Below are 21766 nucleotides of genomic sequence, written 5' to 3' on the forward strand. Positions count from 1 at the left end.
TTTTCAGACACCTATTGAAGCTCATTGTTCAGTTCCTCCCACTCAAATGGACAGTTTATACCTATTATGTGTCTTCATAATTGCTTTTCCTGAAACAGAACAAAAATGAATATTGTCATGATTTGTGACTGTCTACGAGTAGGTCATATGTTCCTTTTGCGTATAGTTGTCTTTTAGCACTGGGTTTCTCATATACATACAGGATAAACATCTATGAAGCATTATTTGGACAATATTGTCCGGTATATCACTATCATAAAAGCAAGAAAAAGGCAATTAACAAAGGACGATACACAGACAGTTCACTGTAATGCTTAAAAATGTAAATCTTTCCTTTAGAAGAATTAAAAAGAAAGACAAGGCCCAGAAGTACCACTACTGGTCTACTGAAGACTAAAAGGAAGCTCTTGGACATTCTTCATGAACCAGTGATCAAGAATTTAAAAGCTTTGCTTCATCTCAGAGGGTTCTTGTACAATATTGAGTAAGTAAAAGAATGGTTCCTCAGTGTGTGACACCAATTGTCAAATATGGGAGAGTAAGCATGATGGTCTGGTTGTGGCTTTGGATCTGCCAGAACTGTTCCTATAGGAGTTTCCTCCAGTTTCCAAGTTCCTTTGGATGGTTTAGGAAACTGTACTCACTGACACCTTGGCTTTCATTGCAATTTCTCAAAGGGAAAGACTTGCTCTTTTAAGGGTTATAATGGTCTGTCTTCTTTTGCTAATTGCCTTTTTCTCACAATTACAATTGGCAATATACAGTGCAATATTGTCAGAATAATACTTCAGAGAGTGTAGTATTATAGTCTAATTAAACACTGCTTTTATACAGACAGACCAAGGGTTTCTAAGTAATCAGCAAAAGTTTGGACACCTGTTGGAATTGTTTGCATTAACGTTCAAGGCTTAAACAACTTCAATGTATGCAGAAAAGCTGTAAGTTGTTAATTCACTACTTATCTACTGAAAACGGATTTTCCACTCTGTTCATCCGGCATCAGAGGCAACCTGTATACCACACAATGTCCCAGCATGAGCTGACCCAAGGCCATGGTCCACATTTGAGGCTCACTGGTTACCACACATCTGGGCTGATGGGCTTTAGCATTCTGGAAATGCAATTGAAGTGTTATTTAAGTGCTGTGTCTGTATGTCCACCACACCAACCACACACACACACACGCACACACACGCACACACACACCTCCCCAACCTGCTGCTCCGGGGGATGCTGTATAGCTGAATTCTCCAGGTATCCCTGCCCCCTATCAGGTCCAGACCCTGGGGCACTACAATATAATAGCCATTCAATTAATGTTTGAGTTTAAGTTACATATTAACTACGTGATCACTTCTCAGCCGAAATAGTATCGTCGTCAAATTTCAAAGCATTTGATTTTTATTAAAAAGAAATTTGAAAGGTTTAGCTCAAGTAAATTTTACATGTTGACACATAATTTCTTAACAGTTGCCTAATAACCGGTCTTTACTAGAAAGTCGTTAAATTAATCATACTTGGCTGCTTTAACACATTCAGAAATTAAATTTAAGATGATATATACAAATATGCCACTAATTAATGTCATCTTTCTGGGCGTTTTTATTCAGTAACGTTTTATTAGGAGCCAGAGCACATCTAGACAGCACGGGATGCAAATTTGGAGCTAATCCTGAACGGCGTACCGGTCCACCGCAGAGTCACTGACCTAGGCAGGCGCAGTCCCTGTCGTCAAGCCAATGCAGATTTCCAACCTACTGGAATGACGCGACACTCTTTTGAGTCGGAGAGCAACCCGTAATAGGACCAAAGAGCAAATCTATAAAAAAAAAAGGCGAACACAGCATGCAAAAAAACACATGGAATTCAGTGTAGTGTAGAATCACCTCAAGTCAACAGTTGTGACACCTTGCCTATCACTTGAAAAAGGGGTAAATACAGATCATTGATGAACAGTTTACTTAATTAATACGGTTATAATAGTGCTTCTGCCATTCACATATTCTAAAGGTACTCAATAAGATAAATGTTTGGAACGACTGTGCCATAAATATTCTCCATTTGTAACCCGTTCTGTGCCGCAGGATCCTCCCCTTGTTAGATACAAACTGATAGGAAACTTGCGAAACCTCCAGCAGTTCCTCTTGCTGCTTCAGCACAAAAGTGAAAGAGCAAAGAGTAACAGCGAGTGGGCGGGGTTTAGGTGGACGGTTTCAGGAAGGTAAAAAGGGGACGGACGGGACTGCACTCGCTAAACATCTGCACGGCTCTTCTCGGCAAAGACAAGTAAGTCGTTTATTGTCACAACTTCAAAGCGTGAACGACCACTTCTTATATTTGTTATTTTTTACTTGAAATTGCATAGAAGATAGGATGGACGTTGAACATTTATAAATCACGTCGTATTGTAAAAATCTGGATGTTAAATGTAATATTTAAAAAAAGATCTTCCAGCAAGACATTGCGTTATCTGTATACTTTTTCATCATTTGATTGGATCATTTACGTCTGAAAGCACACGAGATTTACGGTTCAGAGAGTTAGGTGAGAGAGGCTAAATATTACTAGGTTGCTTCAGTGCTGTCACCGTACACGGGACTCGGTAAAAACAGTGGTGACTGACCACTCACCAGTCCAAAGATAAATAACACAAAGCAAATTACAGAGACGAGGCGTCAGCTGTTGTGAACAGGAAAAAAAAATCAGTTCTGCTTTAATGTTTCCTGGAAGAGAAACATCAAGTATGGCAAATGCCACATGTTATTTTTACTCTAATGACTGTTAAGTTCTTATTTGAACCAGTTTTTTTAACCAATGTGTGAAAATAAAGTTCATTTTTCATTACTTTCTGCAAAGCGGCACAACAAGAGTTAAGCACACGCTGGTAACATGACTTGGTCGCGTTAAGGATCTAGTACTATATATTGGAAATAAGCCATTAATAAAGCAGCTTATATTAATTTATTTTTACAAATTCTGGCTACCTTTTAAGACAGATAAAATTGACATTTATTTTTATAGCACATTTTCATACACAGGATGGAGCTCAAAGTGCTTTACAGGATGTCAAAGACAGTATTTAAAAAAGAAAAAAAAAATTAAAATTAGGTAAGAATAATAAAGACTAAATACGAACTTGTGTAAATATACAAATAATAGAAAAGTAGTGTATTTATATGTAATATTGTGTTGTAAGTCCCTAAACATGAATACAATGATAAAGTCAGACGGCCAAGTAGGACTCCAGATAAGCTTGAGAAAAAAATATATTGAGGGGGGCAGAGGCCAACGGACCAGCCAGCTCCTACTGGGCTTTCTACCTAACAAAGATGTTCTTGAGCCATTCCTCATTGTTTCCAAGCCTTGTCCTACTGGATTTGATGCAGTAGGTCTCATGGACAATTGGGTGAACCCTCCTACATTCAGGCATCACCTGTGACTGTACTCAATCAGGTGGTGGTGGCACGAAATACCACCAGAGAAAAAACAGAAAAGAAAGCAGAGAATAGTAGAGATGGGCTGCTGAGAGCCAATGCCCAAAAATAAATAAATAAATAAAACAATTATTTTTAAACTCTTATGTTTTATTAACATTTCAAATGTTAATAAAAATACTTATAATAATATATTAATAATAATGGAATCACAACAATGCCAACATTGCTACTCAGCATGGTCACAGGATGGAATAGAACAGAGCAGCAACAATATTTTAGGACACTTTTTATTGCAACTCTTAAAATAAATATATTGATAAATTGTTACTTACCTTTTGTACAGGCATATAGGGATATTAAAATGGTGATTGGCTGAATAATGAAGAATAGTGATAGATAGATAGATAGATAGATAGATAGATAGATAGATAGATAGATAGATAGATAGATAGATAGATAGATAGATAGATAGATAGATAGATAGATAGATAGATAGATAGTGTGGAGCACCAGGTGGGCTCACCACTGCCTAAACCCAACACAGACGAGGCACAAGTACATATTTTTCTTTTTTCCTCATGGGAAATGTCTTCCCCCATTTCCCACAAGCACAACACAGTCCAGTACAGTCACAGCATAATGCAAATTTCTCTTCTTCTTCTTCTCTGCCTTTTCCTCCTCCACTCCTCCTGGCAAGCTTCATCTTCCTCCTCCCAACTCCTGTTCCCTTAATAGTGTCAGTTGGCTCCTTTTATAAGGCACCCAGAAGTGCTCCAGATGCTTTTTGTTCCACTTCTGGCAACACTTCCGAGTGTGGTGGAAGAACTGCCATAAAAGCTCAGCAGCTGCTGCTGCATCCCCTGGCAGCGCCCAAGGATCCCAACAGGGCTGTATCCAACTCCAACTCCCATGGAGCCCTACGGGAGTCTGAGGCACTGCTGTAAACCAGGGGGAGCTGCCATCTAGTGTTCCGGGGGAGGTACTGCTCTGGATACGCTCAGTCCCCCGGTCCTTCCAGGGTGGAGACATCCTGGCCAGGCAAGGGCCCCGACCATACACATAGATAGATAGATAGATAGATAGATAGATAGATAGATAGATAGATAGATAGATAGATAGATAGATAGATAGATAGATAGATAGATAGATAGATAGATAGATAGATAGATAGATACTTTGCCAATAAATGGAAGTTAAAACTTTAAAGAAGATTGTGTGTGTCTGTGTGTGTGTGTGTGTGTGTCACGAATTTATAGTGTCACCTTCATGATGTCAACACCGTAATGAATGAAGTCATGTGACTTCTCTGCCCATAAATAATAAAAACAAGATGTAATTCAAAAACAACAAAAATAAAAAATAAGCAATGGAAAGATGAAAACTGAAGATTCAAAAACCCAAAAATGGTCAAAAACATGAAAATAAATAGTTATATTACTATTATATACTATATTACACAGGATAGTCTCTCATTGATCACAGTGAACTGCCAGGGACAGCTGTGTGGGGTAAATCTCTTACAGTCAAATGGCATAACTAGAAATACTAATGCTCTCTGTGTGAAGATTCAGGGGCGACAGTGTCTTGGCTGTCTTCCTTTCTGTATCAAAAATGCAACCAGGCCTTCCAGATCCCAGATCTCAGCATTAAGACTCTCCAGTAACTCTTCTGAAGAGACCAACAGAGAGAGAGATAATAGATATAATAATATAACAAACAATAAACTTCCAAACATACACAAGAACTTCTGACTTGGATATTGTAGAGCTGCCACTGTTAATTCCAGGCTTGTAGGTGGTCAGACCTTTCAAGACTGCGCTGCACAGCATTTACATTGGTCTTGGCCAAAACAACATACACTTACCATGAGCAGCGTGTGATGTACGCTGTGGGTCGGACATACATACTGCAAACGAATGCATCTCGAATGTATCTTATGTAGATTTTCTTTCTGTACATACTCAAAAGATGGGATGCAAATGTCAAATGCACCAACCAGCTCCTTGAGTTTGCATGGAATCGAAGTGTGAATGCCTGGTGAGTTCTTTAAAAAAAATATACAAATGTTATTAAAATAAAGAACAAAATATTGGGGGTGTACCCAGACCCCTAGGAATCACAGGCCTAGAGAATCTCAACCAGCAATTCTTATCTAGTCTGTGTAAATATTAACAATGACTGCAAATTCATGAAGAATATAAAAATTCTGTTGTGCCTATAGTTTACTAGGAGTAGAACTAAAGTGCAGCTATGAAAAAGCCACATATTAAAAAGTGGAGTTTTTGGAGTTTTTTTAAATGATTCACAGTGCCAGCCTTGTGTTTTTCTATTGGTAAAATATTCCAGATTGTTGCTTAGCTCTTGGAATAAAAAGCAGAACATATTTTATATTGCTTAGCATTAAGTAAGAGTTCAAAGGTCTTATTCTGAAGTATGGACTGTTCGGGGACAGATTATGCCCCTCTTACTGAGCCACTCTGGCCATTCCAGAACTAATGTGCTTCAGTAAGCTAGATATTAGGTGATTGTTACTTGAAAAGTACTTTCCATCTATTATACTGAAGTTTATTTAAATTTATCAAAGTATATTATTTAGTTGTAATGACTCTCTTATTTAGCATACTTGTCTTTCTGAAGTGAGTAATAAGTGAGGTTTTATAAGTTAGTAGGATAATAGTATATTATTTACAGCCTATAATTTGAAAAGCAGGGATATTCTTGTGTGTGAAGAATTTAATTATATGCACATACTTAGACATATGAATGCTTATATATATCTATGCTGGCATACGAGGGGGTACCCAAAAATAACCAGAATTGAAAAAAAACATTGTTAATAATTTTTTACTTACTGAAACTTTTTTACTCTCCGTGTGAATGAATGTACTTGCCCCTACAGTTTTCCCACTGGTGGAAACATTTTTGGAATTGCTGAAGAGGAACGTTGTCAAATGCCTGCAGCGATTTTTCTTTGACTTCCTCAACGGTACAAAACGCTTTCCTTTGAGTTATTTTTTCATATGCGAGAGCAAGAAAAAGTCACATGGAGCAAGATGAAGTGACATTTCCCCTCATTTAAACCATTTGTAGACCTGTGGTTTACTTAAAGCTTCCTGTTTGAAAGCAGTTTCAAGCACTACAGTTTCAACAGGTGTTTTCTCTAAGAGAAAACAAAATTTAACGCAGACTCACTGTTCTTTATGATCACCCATCGCAAAAATTGCAGAACACATTTAATAAGCACCAAGAAAAATCGACACTGAGTGCTGTACGAACAATACAGAGCAACGGCACTTGGCCGACAGAATATTGTAAGTATGCTACACCTAGCGGCAAAATTCGCACCTAAGGCTAGATTGTATGCCAGGTACAGATTCTTGTTAGTTTTGGGTGCCCCTCGTATGTATATGCTGATACTATATTTATACTGTACATTATAGTAAAAAATAAGCAGGAGACAGAAAGCGGTTTGGGGATAGCCAACAAGTATACTGAAAAATCAGCAAAACAAAAGAAACACATCTTTACAGAAGCAGAGTTCACAATTGAACTGACTAACAGGTTGGGTCTGGGCTATAAATATGGCATATTAGAGAAAGAGGATAAGTTGCAGTACCCTGTGACCCTGAACTCATTAACGGTAGGTGAGTTTGAAAATGGCAAAGTACTGTACATATACACTCAGTGAGTCAATTATTAGTAACAAATTATTACTAATACTGAGTATGGCCTCTTTTTCCTCTCAAACCAGCATCAATGCTTTGTGGAAAGGATTCCACAAGATGCTGGAAACAATCCGCTGAGATTCTGATCCATGTTAACATGATTGCATCAGGTCATTTCTGCAGATTTGTCAGCTGCACATTCAAGCTGCAAATCTCCTGTTCTATTACATCCCATAGGTGGTCTATTGGATTCAGATCCAGTTCATGAAACCAGCCTGAGATCCCATTAGCTTTTTGACATGGTGCATTATTATGCTGGAAGTAGCCATTAGAAGATTGTAGCCATGAAGGAATGCACATGGTAAGCAAAAATGCTCAAATGGGTTGTGGTATTCAAGTGATGATTGATTGGTTTTACGAGTCCCAAAGTGTGCCATGAAAAAATGTCTTACACCATTACACCACCACCAACGTGGACTATTGACAAAATGCAGGTATGGGGCATTAATTCATGTGTTTGGCTCCAAAATCTGACCCTACCATCTGTGTGACTCAACAGAAATTGAGATTCATCAGACCAGGCTATGTTTTTCCTTTCTTCAACAGTCCAGTTTTGGTGATCCTGTGTCCACTGCAGCCACAGCTTTCTATTCTTTGGTCTAAATACATGGCAGGCTCCCTCACCCTTGTTGTAATAAAGGACATCCAGCAGGCAGAGGTATTTACAATAGCAATCTTGCCTTTTCTTTATTTAAAATACTAACATCTCAAGCAATTAATGAATCTTTGTCTGGTTTATAAGTTTCGCAGTGCCTGTGTACTTTGAATGCATTTAACATTCACTTACCTTAAAGTTCATCTGTGAGGGTATGTGTGTGTAATATGTGCTTCATGCAGTGTTTGAAGCTACTGTGTGATTGTGTGCGAGCAGCTGCTGTTAATTACTCATTCTCTTGAATTTAGCTTTTCCATTAAATTGGAACAAGAAGCTTTATAAATACTAAAACATAAGTTATTACTTTCAGCTTTAGTAATACCAGGAACACACATACCAATGCATTCTTTGGCTTTTCTCATATTGTATGGGTACAAGCGATAACAGCCTTAGGATCAATTGTATAAATCAATACCATACTTATTCTTGTGTAAGAGCAACTATAATCTGAAGTGGCAATGGAGATTTCTGCTTTGTTCTGTCTTGAGGACCAACACAGAGATTTCACTGGTACAAGTTGAAGAAGGGTGCACTTTGTGTTTCTTTCTCCAGTTATTTCTCTGGGTCTCATTGCACCTTTTGATGGTCAGCTGTTCTGCAGGTACAGTCTTTGATGTTTTACATGATCATCCTCTTTTGCTAGCATGAAATACATCTGCTGAGAGACAGTGATCAGGTATATTTTTCGTCAGTGAGATAAGCATTTTGCTTTTACATGTGGTCTCTCTTGCTTTTGTACCTCTCTTTCCTCACTTCAGCACCCAAGTTAACTCCTTTATGGATTGTCTTGTGTTGCTACTGTAAGGTATGACTCTAGCTTACACCTTCTCTAGGAGGAGTGTTTCAAGTCATTATTATTAGCCACATTCTAGGAATTAGGGTGCTTGCTGCACAGCAGAACTATAGTTGATGCAGGTAAATGAACTAAATATTAGGTCAATATTTTGTTTGATAAGTGGTTGTTTTGTCTTGATAGAGTAATATATTACTCTACTTTCCCCTTTTGTATTATTAATATGTAGCCTTTGTCAGAATGCCTCAAATCTCACAGACTTACCACTGTTTATAAGGTATTGTACCATATAACTTCTCCCCACCTTTCCTTCTACATGTATAACCTCAGGCAATTAGGTGTAGTAAAAGACAAGCAGGAGTTAAGTTACAATTTAAATAATGTATTATTGATAATATTAATAAATAATAACAATATGCAAAGTACATTTGAATATTGGCAACCTGATACATGGTGATGTGTAGTTTCAGGCAGCACACAGACTTGTTAGTTACTTAAAATATATCTAGTTAAGGCATCATTTGAGGTCAGCTTTTTTCAGAGCAGGCCGCATGCCTGTTTCAATATGGCTGCTGAGCTGTGCTCTTCATTGTGTTGTCCTTTTCAGTTCATGGTGTAAGATGGTCTTTCATCACTTGGTAAGATAGAGAGCGAGGTAAAGCAAATAAATTTATAGGTTTTCTGTCCAACCCCTAGGGCCAATAGGGTGTCATGGTACTTAAAGGCTTCTGATACAAGCTAATTCCAAACAGCCATACTTCAGACCAATGGGGGGACAAAAAACCTAAACACCTGCCCTCCAAACCAGGTGTTAAGCTAAAGCTTGGTAGTTAGGCAGCCTGGCTCTCCTGTGGGGGTTGACTGAGAGACTTTAGCAGAGAAACATTGGCCAACCCTGTCTTAAAATTACAAAGAGACTCATTCCTAAAAGGGGGAAAGGGTTCGTAAACCATCAAACCATTGCTGCTATTATCTATAATGTAACACTAATAGTACATTGCTTTGTCTAAGTTACAAATAAAGACATACAAAATATTTATCAAATTTCACATCACAACAGTGGTGGGCAGATTTGTTTATGAATATTAGCAAAGCTGAGGTATGGTTATCAATCTCTTTGACTGAGGTGATAAACAGTACAACAGTACGGAGATTTGGCACTGCTTTATCAGGTACAGAGATTCAGACATTTAATACCAAGAGAATAACTTTCATATCCTTTGATTTGCTAAAAATTATTTGTCTTTGTCTTGGAGCTGGAAGATTGATGTTAAGTGTGTTAAAAGTTCTCTGAAGTGAAGTGGAAATCTCGGGTACCATGCAAAACAAAAGGAGAGCAATACCGCTTTGTTCTGCAAGACTACTCTTTAAAATGTGTATCCAGATGTGCTAAACATTAATTTTGTGTTCGTATTCTTTTCTAGAGTGATTTTTCTTTGCAATGGAGGCCTCCAACTGCAGTTCCCCAGTGACCATTTTTAAACAATTGTCTTCTGAGTTGGGCTGTAGAATAACAGATGAAAAGTTTGCACAGTATCTTGATGAACAAGATGAATTAAAACACCTGCGTGACAATTTTCTAATCCCTAAAGTTAAAGATCTGCCCACAGGTAAGTTTTCATATAACCCAGTTTTGAAATATGAAAGTAATTAGTTATTTGTGGCTCATGTGATAGTGATTTGGTGTTTTATGTGTTGCAATTCAGCTAGGATAAGTAAGTGGATTAGAACAATACTTTTTATACACAATAACTAAATTTTTTATGTATTTTGATATGAAAATATTGTTTTTTTTATCACAATGAACGTGAAGTCATTGCGCCACCACTGTGTTTACTATATATTGGTCAGTGTCACACTCTTCATGGATGTCTAATATTGGTTTCACAAAAGACAGAAAACTTTAGCATCATTTCTTATTGTTTTTTTCTGGTTATGAATATACAGTACATATTTGTAATTTATGATTGCAATTTATATCTAGTGTTTTGGTTATGATTAAGTGTACCTTTCTTGTATTAGACTTCTCTGTATTGTTTCTGACCTTCATTCTGACTGTTTACTTATAGTCTGTTTGGTTATATCCTTTGCTTGAATTTTGACATGTCCATGTGGTCTTCTGATTCCAATTTCTCTCAAAACTCTGTCACCCTGCACAGACAGTACATTGTGGGTGGCTTTCAGTGATATAAGAGAAGAAGAAGAAAGAGGTGAATTGCAAGTTACAGAGAGGAGCAACATCTGGACCCAACCTGCATTTTTTAAATTTTCGCAGTCCAACCCACAAAATTTTACTACAGTATACATATCCTAAAATTGCCTGACATACAACTCTACTCTGCATTCTTGTGATTCACCTTGCATCATTTAATTGGCAAAGTCAACTTTAAGTAGTTGTTTCTTTGTCAGTTCTGAACCATAGTGTTGCCATTTAATTGCAATGTCCTCAATTAATAGTCAATGCAAACATTTTATTAAGCCTATTGGATATGTGCTGATATAATATTATCCCCTTTGGATTAATACAATTGATCTAATTTAATCTATCCAATTCTATTACATATGGGCACGAATAGACCATTTTGAGAAAGGTTGGGAAGATGGTGGAGAAATAAGTGACAGGATAACAAACAAATTAGGCTGTGATGGTATGGGGCAGATCTGAAAGAAATGGGTTAATTTCAAGTTCGTTTTTTGAGAGAAACTCCTTTTACTTGGTATCTACAATGTCATTAGCCTTTGTAGGTCATTTAACTATTTGTGTAATATCTCCCTGTGTCTGGGTATTCACTTATGCTTAATTTTTCACAGACTAGAAGGCATTTTGATGAACATCAATAAGTTATAACATGCTGTGGCGTGTATTATATACCATTGCTTCAGTCAGTCAGTATTTATAGACTGCCAAGCAGGTTCAGCTGATAGGTCAGCAGCTCCTAAAACATGTCTGGAGATGTAGTACTAGATTTATTCAAATTCAAGCTTAAAAACATTAGAAATTAATATAATTTAAATTTTAAATTAAAATACAGACATCACCTGTCCAACTGTTCACAGGTGTTCACACCTCATCCAAGGGGCCTGAATACACTTTTCAGCATTTTACATCAAATTTATATTAAAAATGACAGTGTGATTCTCCTTATCACTGAACTAACCTTATATTGTTTGTTAGACAGTTGTAGTTGAAGAAGCTGCATATTGTCTATTAGACAGTTGTAGAAAGTTGTAGGTTCCACAACTTAGAACAAACAGGCACCAGTTTTCCGTGTTTGTAGGCTACTGACTGATAGAAAAAATATAAGGATTTTTTAAAATTATTTTACTCCACTTAATCCATATGTTAAAAAAAACTGATGAAAGTGCACGTTTAGAACAAGTTACAACTATTTATGTTATGTTAGTCATCTCTAAGCTCCACCTGACAAGCCAGAGAGTGTGAGTGGATTCTGAGGCTACTACCTCCTCTTAGGTGGCACCGATCAAAGACAAAGCACTGACTCACACTATCTTCTTTGAAAGTGGGGTTTACCCTATTGTCCTGCCAAGAATCAGACAGGTGATTATTTACTGAACTAAACTAGGAGACCATCCATAAAAATAAATAACCAAAACAAATAAAAATAAACAGCTACCAGTTCCAAATAAGAAAAAAGAATCAAAGGTGAATAGAGGCAAGAGGTCAAACCAAATGAGAGTGCAAGAAGCACTATTACAAAAGGTTTCCTTTAAGTATTTTTTTAGGATGTTTGTATGCACAGATCAGAAAATGGAAGGGACAACCAGACTACTTTTTATCCTGTCATGCCGATAATGCGCGGTCACAACCCTACACCCCTAAGAATGCGGAAAGTAGCACCAATGATGGCTCTCAGAAAGCCAGCAAAGAAGATATATAAATAGATGGATAGAGGTTTATTTGTAGAGGACCTAAAAAGATGTTAATAAATATCAAATGAATTCACATGCATCATTGTCTACACACCTATAAGCCGCAAAAGAGGATTCAAAATCAAAAGTGGGAAATAGAGTTTGAACTGTCATTGAACATTTAAATAAAGTTTTGCAAACTGCTGACATCAGAGCTGGAAAGAGTGTGACTAAAGTACACAACACATTTTAGCTGTGGCCAAAGACGATCTCACACAACACTGTATGGTTCCTCTGCCTATCTAGCAAAAGAAAGAAGACAGGGAGATAAGACATTAACAGCAGCATAAGTAAGCAATAGGTTTATGTTTCTTATATTTTCTGCATCTATTTTTAACATGCTATTGGTTCCTTAAAAATGTGCACGCCAATAATAGATGATACTTTTCTCATAGATCATGAAATTTCTAAGAATTGCATGTCGGCATCATAAAAAGGTGACCCTAAGCTAGAGTAAATAAAAGTGTCAGAATAATACTTGGAAAATATTTGCTGTGAGTAAATTAAAATAGAAGAATAAAGTTCTGGTGTTTATGGAGGAAGCCCCATTTAATGTCCATCAAATGATTTGAAAATTTAGGTGCAAAATGCAAAAAAAAAAACAAACAAGTTAGGTGATTCTCCACCAGGGTTTAAGTCACTAACTGCCATTAGGTCTGACCCAGTGGGTAGCTGTTTCCAGACCAAATGCAGCCTTTCAATCAAGTTCAGGATAATATTGCAGTGATGGCACAAGAGTCAGAGTCATTACTGTTCTCCTGGAAGTGATATCAGATATCGTCTGGTGGATGTTTCTCCATTCTAAAGGCAGAAACAAAAGAGTGGTTAGTTCCAGTGTCACACCCTTAATGTTCTCCCTGTGTTTTCCCATACGAGAACCTGTTAGACCCCTCCATAAGTTATGTGTTTAACTATATATGGTATATAATTTTGCATAGAAGATACTATAAACTTCTAGGTAATAAATTCACCTCAACAGTAAGAATATATGGTACAAGCTTTAAAGGCCACAGTGCAGTTAGCATTGCAACCTTAGCTCAAGAGACTAGAGTTCTAGCACAGTCATTGTGTCCAAGAAGTTGGCGCTTTCTCTTCAAGCTGTTCGTGTCTGGTCTTATGCCTGATACTTCAGGTATGGGCTTTACCTCACCATCATTCTGCAATAGAATAAGAATGATCAGAAAATAGAAGGATGGACAAATTTCTGTCTTTTTTCCTTTGTTTTTCTCTTACACAGTAGTTCTACTATCAGTATTAACAGAACTAAGCAATCATTTAGTAGTGTACTTTAGAATACGCTCTATTAGCCATAGTTTTCTTCTTCATTTTGTGCTCTGCCATTGTCGAATATCATGCATTCATTATAAAATCTGCTTAATCCAAATTGTAAAGCATGCACCAAACCTGGACAAGGAACCAATCCACCAAAGTTTCATTCAGAAATATAGAGAAATTCAGAGTTCCCAATTAACCTAACCTGCACGTGTCTTTGGAAGGTGCTGGGACAAACCAGATAGTCTGGAGAAAAAACACCCAGATGCAGAAAAAATGCTCAAAATCCACACCAAATGTTTCTAGTCCAGGATCTGAATCAAAGAAAATGATTCTGTGAGACAGTAGCACTAACCTTTGTACCACCCATTTTAAAGCCTCATTAGTTAATTTTATTTCATGTAAGGGCAGTGGTCAATCTAACAATACGATCTGGAAGAGCTGAATTAAATAAAAACTATAGTAATAATAATAAAAAAGGGTAATGGGCAATTCTTATGTTGAAAAAGAAAGCAAAAATTATGTGATTAAAACTTTACATTGCTTAAAGCATAGTTAGCATTGTATAATAGTTTATTTTTTTTTAAATATAAGTATGTGAGAAATGTATCCCCATTCTTTGATGCTAACATTTCTTCATTTAAAAAGTATAATTAATGAATTCATGACATGGCCAACATTTCTTTTTTTGCGCAGTGCTATTCATGTGTTAAGCACTCTTCATATACTACAGTCAAGTACACCATGAGTAAAGCACTCAATAACTGACATAAAGAGCAGAACAAAGTGATTTAAAAATGGTAACATACTGTATGTCATACCACCTACCTGGAGTCACCCTTTCTCAGTCTAGGTCAGAGCTTCTTATCACTGTTTGACATGAAGCTTGCAAAAAAAAACAAACAGATTGACAAAGTTGCCAGATAATTCTTTTATATTTCTACAAGAAGTGAGCATTTGGAGTTTTTAACAAAGTGAGAAGTGTTTTTAAGTATTTCTTTTGTAGTCGGTGTGCTTGTGTTTTTGTCAAAAATGTATGACTGAATAAAAATATTAAAAAAAATAATACATTGCATTTATATGGCACTTTTCTCACTACTCAAAGAATCTTACATAGTGAGTGGGGAGCCACTTCAACCACCACTAATGTCCCACATCCACTTGGATGATGCAACAACACCCATTTTGTGTTAATACGCTAGCCACGCATTAGTTATGAGGTGATGAAGGGGTGAGAGAGATAGTTAGCCAAATTGAGATTTACATCTCATTTGAAGGATAGTGCCATTTTTGCAGCACAGTATCTCCATCACTGTTCAAGGACATTGGGATCCAACCTCAGACCACAGGGTAGGTGGCCCGTACTGGCCTCACCACACCTTTTCCAGAGGCATTCCAAGCTTTTCCTAGATGGTGTCCTATCCAAGTATTGGCTGGGCCTGAACATGCTTAGCTTCAGGTAGGTTACCTGTTCAGAAACATATGTGGTATGGCTACTGGCCATATTATACTGAAATGTGTTCCCATTTTGGTTCCTGATGACTTCTTCTATTTATGATTTTGGATTCAAAATGCTTGTTATGAAGGCTAATTCTCGTGTTATCTTTTTCAAATATTACAATGAACTACACTCTTAGAAAATAATTAGGAACACTCTCAAAATAGCCTAAGTTCTGTTGGCATGAATTACACAAGATGTTGGAAACATTCCTTTTAGTTTCTGTTCCATATTGACATGATTGCATCACACAATTTCTGTAGATTTGTCAACTGAACATTCATGTCGTGAATCGCACATTCTACCACATCCCAAAGGTGTTTTATTGGATTCAGATCCAGTGACTGGGAAGGCCACTGAAGAACAGTGAACTCATTGTCATGTTCATGATACCAGTTTGAGATGACTTTTGATTTGTGACATGGTGCGTTATTATGTTGAAATGAGATGGAAGATGGATAAATTGTGGCCACGAAAGGATACACATGGTCAGAAACAATACTCAGATAGGCCATCAAGTGATGATTGCTTGATATTAACAGGCTCAAAGTGTGCCAAGAATACATTCCCCACACCATTACATAACCACAACTTGCCTGGACTGTTACACAAAGAAGGTTTGGTGCATGGATTTATGCTATTTGTGTCAAATTCTGTCCCTTCTGACCCCACCATCTATATGCTTCAACAGAAACTGAGATTCATCACCAAGTTACATTTTTTCCAGTCTTAAACAGTTCAGTTTTGGTGAGCCTATATTCACTATACCCTTATCTTTTTGTTCCTGGTTGACAGGAGTGGAACCCAACATTGTCTTCTACTGTTGTAGCCCAACTGCCTCAAAGTGCAATATGTTATGCATTCTCAGATGCTTTCCTGGTCAACACAGTTGACCAGAAAACCACCAGAGTGGTTATCTGAGTTTCCGTAACCTTTCTGTCAACTCAAACCAGTCTGACCATTATCCTTTGACCTCAACAAAGGATTTCTGTCTGCAGAACTAAAGGGATAAACTTGGTCCACAACAATGTTCAGATATATCTTGCCATCGGTATAAGGTGCCTTAATGTTTTCAGGGTAAACATTCCCATCACACTGCAACCATCAGCCTGTATTGCTGACAGCAAACTGAGTGACACCATGGACTCATTTTGATCCTTCAATCAGCATGATTCAAACAAACCTGGATTCAGGAAGCATTTTTTTCACTTCTTAATAGCCCAGTTTTGATACTTCTGTTCCCACTTGAGATGGGCTTTTGGAGATCATTTGAGACAAAGCCCGATAAGTGGTGCATTCTAAGATTACATTCTGCACATGGCTGATGAATTCTGATGTGATTTGCCAGGTAGTGGCCCATCTGTGCCTATTTGCTTGTATGACTTTGATCCTTTAATCCACAAGTTGTTTTTATCCACACAATCACCTAATACTGGTAGTTTTTGCTTTTCCTACCATTCTCCTTAAACCCTTGAAATGGGTGTGCATGAAAAGTCCCTGATGACCATTGTTTGGGAAATGCTACAACCAATATGCCAAGAGACAACTATTGTGCCATTTTCACAGTTGCTAATGTAATTTGAATTGCCGTTGCACTGCTTAATTGGAGATCATCTAATGCTTTAAATGGTTTTTCTGATTTATACCTCACACCAGTACCTCGTGATGTATGACATGTCTAAATTTAGAATTTGTGTGATGGTGGGGATGTACCTAATAAACTTAAACTATGCACAGACAGCATAATGCAGCTCAAAAAGCTATGCAGAGAAGATCAACCACTTGCATTCCTGAGTTAGGGGGCATATTCGTCTCTGAAAGGATAAGGGAAGTAAACCCTTTAAGTCTTAAGCACATAAATCAATAAGGAGACGAAAACTCCTAAAAGTATCAATAAAATTATTCCAGTAGAATTCTGTCACATAAATGGTGTTTCACCTACTTGATGACACTTCTGGAAATTAATAGAAAATGTGTGCATTTAAAATGGAAACCAGGAAGCACAACTTCATAAAAAGGTTCATGGGAATCTGGAACAACAGAAATATTAACAGCTTTTATAGAGTGTCTCTAAAAAATAGTTGGACATCTTACCTATTAGATAACCGAAAAAGCTTGATGATTATAGTTCATCTTGTTTGCTTAACTAATTGATTTTTTATATTCTGTTATTTATAAAATTAGGAGCAATAAATATTGTCTGTCCAAGTTTCTTAAAACAGGGTTTTTTAAATACTCTTTTTGCATATGGAGCACTTAACATAATTAGTACAATGTCATCAACTGCTGAAACACTCAAATATCTTTGTGTGCTTTAAAATTCTTCACATTAATTTAAACATAAGAATACTTTTAAAAATGCACACCTCGTACTGTAGGCTCAATTTGGTATTAATTTCCTACAGACTCCTTTACTCACTTAATTTATACTACATTATTATCAACACTGAATCTAATGTATATTTAGCAACATTTTGATCATTTTATTTCATGTTGCCCTTCTGCTGCTGAGACCTCTTTAAAGTTGACATGTTCTCAGTAAAGAGCACTTTGGAAATAAAAATCAATGGCTTTCTGTTTGAGACTGATGCATTTGATAAGTGCTCAAAGCAGGTCACATCTAGTCTAGAAACCAATTACTGCTACTTTCTGTTGATCACCCAATTAGAAGAGTGTTGATATACATGTCTAGCCAGTTCAGACTGTACTACTGTTTTGGGTAAAACTACTAGATAGTAAAGCAGTGAGGGTCAGATATACCTAAATTCTTTCATTATGCTTTGATTCCCACTGCAGAGTGTGTAATTGCAGTACTGGTGTAGATATTACATTATAATGAGAAGCATGATTTAAACATTACAGTATGGATCAAAATAAAATATGTTATCATTGATTTGTAACTATTATCAGAAAGATGTGAGAAAATCTTGTAAAACTGACTCTATTTTGTCACAATATTACCAGTTATTAGCTTGGATATTGTGAATACGCTAGTGGGAGATGAGGCTTAAAACAGGCTAATGTGAAATGTTTAAATTCCTGAATTTGTCAAGCTAGTGTAATAATAAAAATAATAATAATACATTTTATTTATATAGCACCTTTCCCATGCTCAGGTAGAATTCTTCATTGGATCGAAAGTCCAGTGAACTGTTCTTCTTCCTGTTTCTTTCTTTTCTGTCACACAGAGGGCCCAAAACTATTCTTTTCTAGAATCTTTATTGGTCTTACTAGATCAGTGACTTGCAAACTCAAGCTTGGGGACACCATGTGGCTACAGTTTTTCGTTTCAATCCCCTTTACAATCAGTGTGTCACTTTACTGCAAATGTGTCCCCTTTAATTAGCTGGTCTTTTCTGAATTGAGGATAGAAGAGTGAAATGATTTTTACATGTATAAGACATTCAGAAACATTAGTATTTTTTCTATAGCTCTAAATACTTGACTCACTTCTGTTGTTTTCCTATTAGTTTGAATTTTTTTTGTTTAGTTCGATCCCTTAATTGTATCCTAAAATAACATAATTTATGGAAAGCCTAGCAATCTGATAGGGCTGGCATTTCCCCCAAAGCCCACCAATGCAACGGGTCTGTATGTAGTTACAACATATCATTAGGTCATTGGCCTGCTAATAGACAGTGACAAATAAATGGTTCAAATAAACTTCAAGGTGTTTTGGTGATGGCATAGCTCTCTCCATCCAGGGTTGGGTCCTGCCTAGTACCCATGCTACAAAGATATGCTCATACAATTGTGAATTAGATTGGAGTTGTTTAGGTTACTATTACTGTGCTGAGAAAGAGCAACAGTTACTTGTAAAACATATTAATCATGCCTCCAACATGAGGTGGCAGAGGTGCGATACGTAGAGCAGAAAGCTGCTCGCTCAGTCCTTATGAGTGACTCACTACTGAATATGAGCAAGTAACTTACCTTTGCAGTGGTCATATTATATAAATATGGAAACAGGATTTAAGCTACTGTAGAAAATGATCATTTCATTTTTATTTAATGACAGTACCTCAGGGTGGGATTAACTATCGAAATGTGCACTATGCATCCAAAACATTTACTTAGTATAGCATATCTCATGAGAGCTTTTTCACATTATGACTGTCTTCAATGACATCCGTGTTGTACTTATGCAGCAATGTGTCATTGTGAAAAATAAAACCCTGCCTAGAATGCAACATCCTCTGTGGTCCCCCAGAATATATTCAGTGTTTGTACAAAACATAGTATATGCTTATAAAACTTTATTTGGTGTTTAAGTACTGATTAATGTAATAGCCATGTAGTCATAAAAGTAAAATTTTGAACTCCTTTGCCGAAAGAGGGCAGTCTGTCTATATGAGATTTTTTTCTAAATACGCTATATCCTTACAGTAATTTTTTACGTTCTCACTTTGTTTTGTGTCCCCATCCCCATTTTTTCCTTTCTTTATATGTGTGGTTTTAACCTCACCTAACTTTTGAAAACATATTTTTGAATGTTTCTCCTCTTGAGTATCCATTTTATTATGTTTTCTTAAGACAGTCCTAATGAAATTATTTTACAGCTTCACTTTTCAGTGATGTAATTGTTAGTGCTTTTGAAATAAATGTCTACAGACAGAACCTTGACTTATTTAACTTTTAATTAAAGTACTTTTACATCTTCAAATGTCAGTCTGAGCTGTTATTGTTTCTCTTCTTCTTTGAAATTTTACTTATTTATTTGTGTTCATTTCAGATTTTGTTGGAGAACTTTAAATGTATTGCTGTAATCAGGAACCTAACAGGAATTGTTTTTTTCATTCTACTGGATTTGCAGAATATTGAAAATCTGCATGATAGCAGTGACATATAAACTAAATTTGTTATGTGAATTTTTAAGTAACAAGTCACATGATTCACCACAGTTTCTATGTATTACTGTATGTTACATATTACTTAATGTACATTTTTTACAAAATTACTACGAATTGTTCAGATATGGCACAGTACTAACTCCTTTAACATAACTGAGTGCCTGGTAGGTCACTTCATTTATCAATAAAATGGCGATGTGATTATTGTATATTAGGACAGTTTTTAAAATTGATTTTAGAAATTACATTACAATGAATGAAACAGAGTATCAAACATATAATTAATACTACTTTCAATACATTAATTTTTAGTATCAATTCAATGTCAACACCTCTCCCCACTCAGTTTGGAAAGCCATATCAGAAGAGATCTGAGTATGAAGTAGACCCTCATATATATTTATACAGAAGATTCACTCTTAGTTTAGGTGGGAGAATGCCAAGACTTTACATTAAAAAAAACAAATAGAACCACAGGGGAATTCACACATTATGAATGAATCCCATTTTGTGAATGTCACAGGATGATTTTTTAACATAGCCCAAGCTGTACTACAAAATATCCTGGTACATAGACCCCTCAAGCGCAATTACACTTTGATCCAATGAACTACAAAACATGTCCGTTATCAGTCAAAGGTGGGTTTGTATACAAACTCAGGGTGTGTCTTTCAGAAGAACAATTAAATAACCTGATCAATAAAACCTGATAACATCAAGGCTTGCCGAAGCAGTCAGATCAAGGAGTTCGATAGAATTACAAAATGCAGCCAGCCTTGCTCAACAGGCTGTGGGCAGACTACCTGCCTCATGTTTGATTTATTTTTTTCACCCTCATTTATATTAACACTAGAATTACCAGAGCCTACGAAAAAACTCGTAAATCCGTCCCACCTTAAATCGCGTCTTAAATCCGTTTGCACCTCTCCGCCACAGTCCTTTGTCATCTAAATGTGCTGATAAACAAAAACTACTAGCAGCCAGCTATTCCATCCCCCCACCGACTTAAAATGAACTTCTCTCCTAGCTCAAGCCTTGCCTTGATTAGATTACCTGGGATTGAAGTGGAGTTTTACAGTGGAAATAATTCTAGCGTTATTTGGAATACACGCATTTCATGTGTGTTCCATTTCTATAGTAGTCTGTGCAACGACATTTTTAAAACAGAAACGTTTTTCATATTCTAATAGTAAATGACAAAATGTAGGCATAAACTATATAACGTATGAAGCCTGAAGTCCATATATCAAAGAAACACTTTCACAAAAGGTACAAATAAGAGAACACGTGCGCTTTTCTTCAAAAAAAATATAACTGCACAAAAAAAAAAGCCACGTTAGCATGCCACATTGGCACTCTTACTACAACTGCCACGGTGGCGTAATGGTATCAGCTCCTGACTGGGGATCAGAGGGTGGCGAGTTCGATCCTGCACGGCTCCACTTCGAGAAATAAACTGCTCTCATTCTTACAATTTTAGAATAACAACATAAATTTGATTTCAGTCTGTAACAGCCGGTGTAACTTATGATACTGGTAAAGGTTAGCTTTTTTTTTTTTTTTTTTTAATTCACTTTTCATTCTCGCGCTATAGGTCTGCAGTGTA

At 36.6% G+C, this 21766-nt stretch overlaps 1 protein-coding gene across 2 annotated transcripts in view; it reads left to right on the forward strand.

Annotated features, from left to right (window-relative positions):
* Positions 1-2133: 2133 nt before the first annotated feature.
* Positions 2134-21766, forward strand: part of kynu (kynureninase) — a 179568-nt gene continuing 159935 nt past the window's right edge. The window contains exons 1-3 of one of the 2 annotated variants that reach the window (XM_028806511.2): positions 2180-2286; positions 7709-7820; positions 10035-10220. In XM_028806511.2, coding sequence (XP_028662344.1) covers positions 10052-10220 — 169 coding nt within the window. In that variant the 5' untranslated portion in view covers positions 2180-2286; positions 7709-7820; positions 10035-10051. Of the gene's footprint in view, positions 2287-7708; positions 7821-10034; positions 10221-21766 lie in introns of both variants that reach the window. The other variant, XM_028806512.2, reaches the window with a different exon arrangement.

The sequence above is a fragment of the Erpetoichthys calabaricus genome, chromosome 8, assembly GCF_900747795.2.
Source record: "Erpetoichthys calabaricus chromosome 8, fErpCal1.3, whole genome shotgun sequence".
NCBI lineage: Eukaryota > Metazoa > Chordata > Cladistia > Polypteriformes > Polypteridae > Erpetoichthys > Erpetoichthys calabaricus.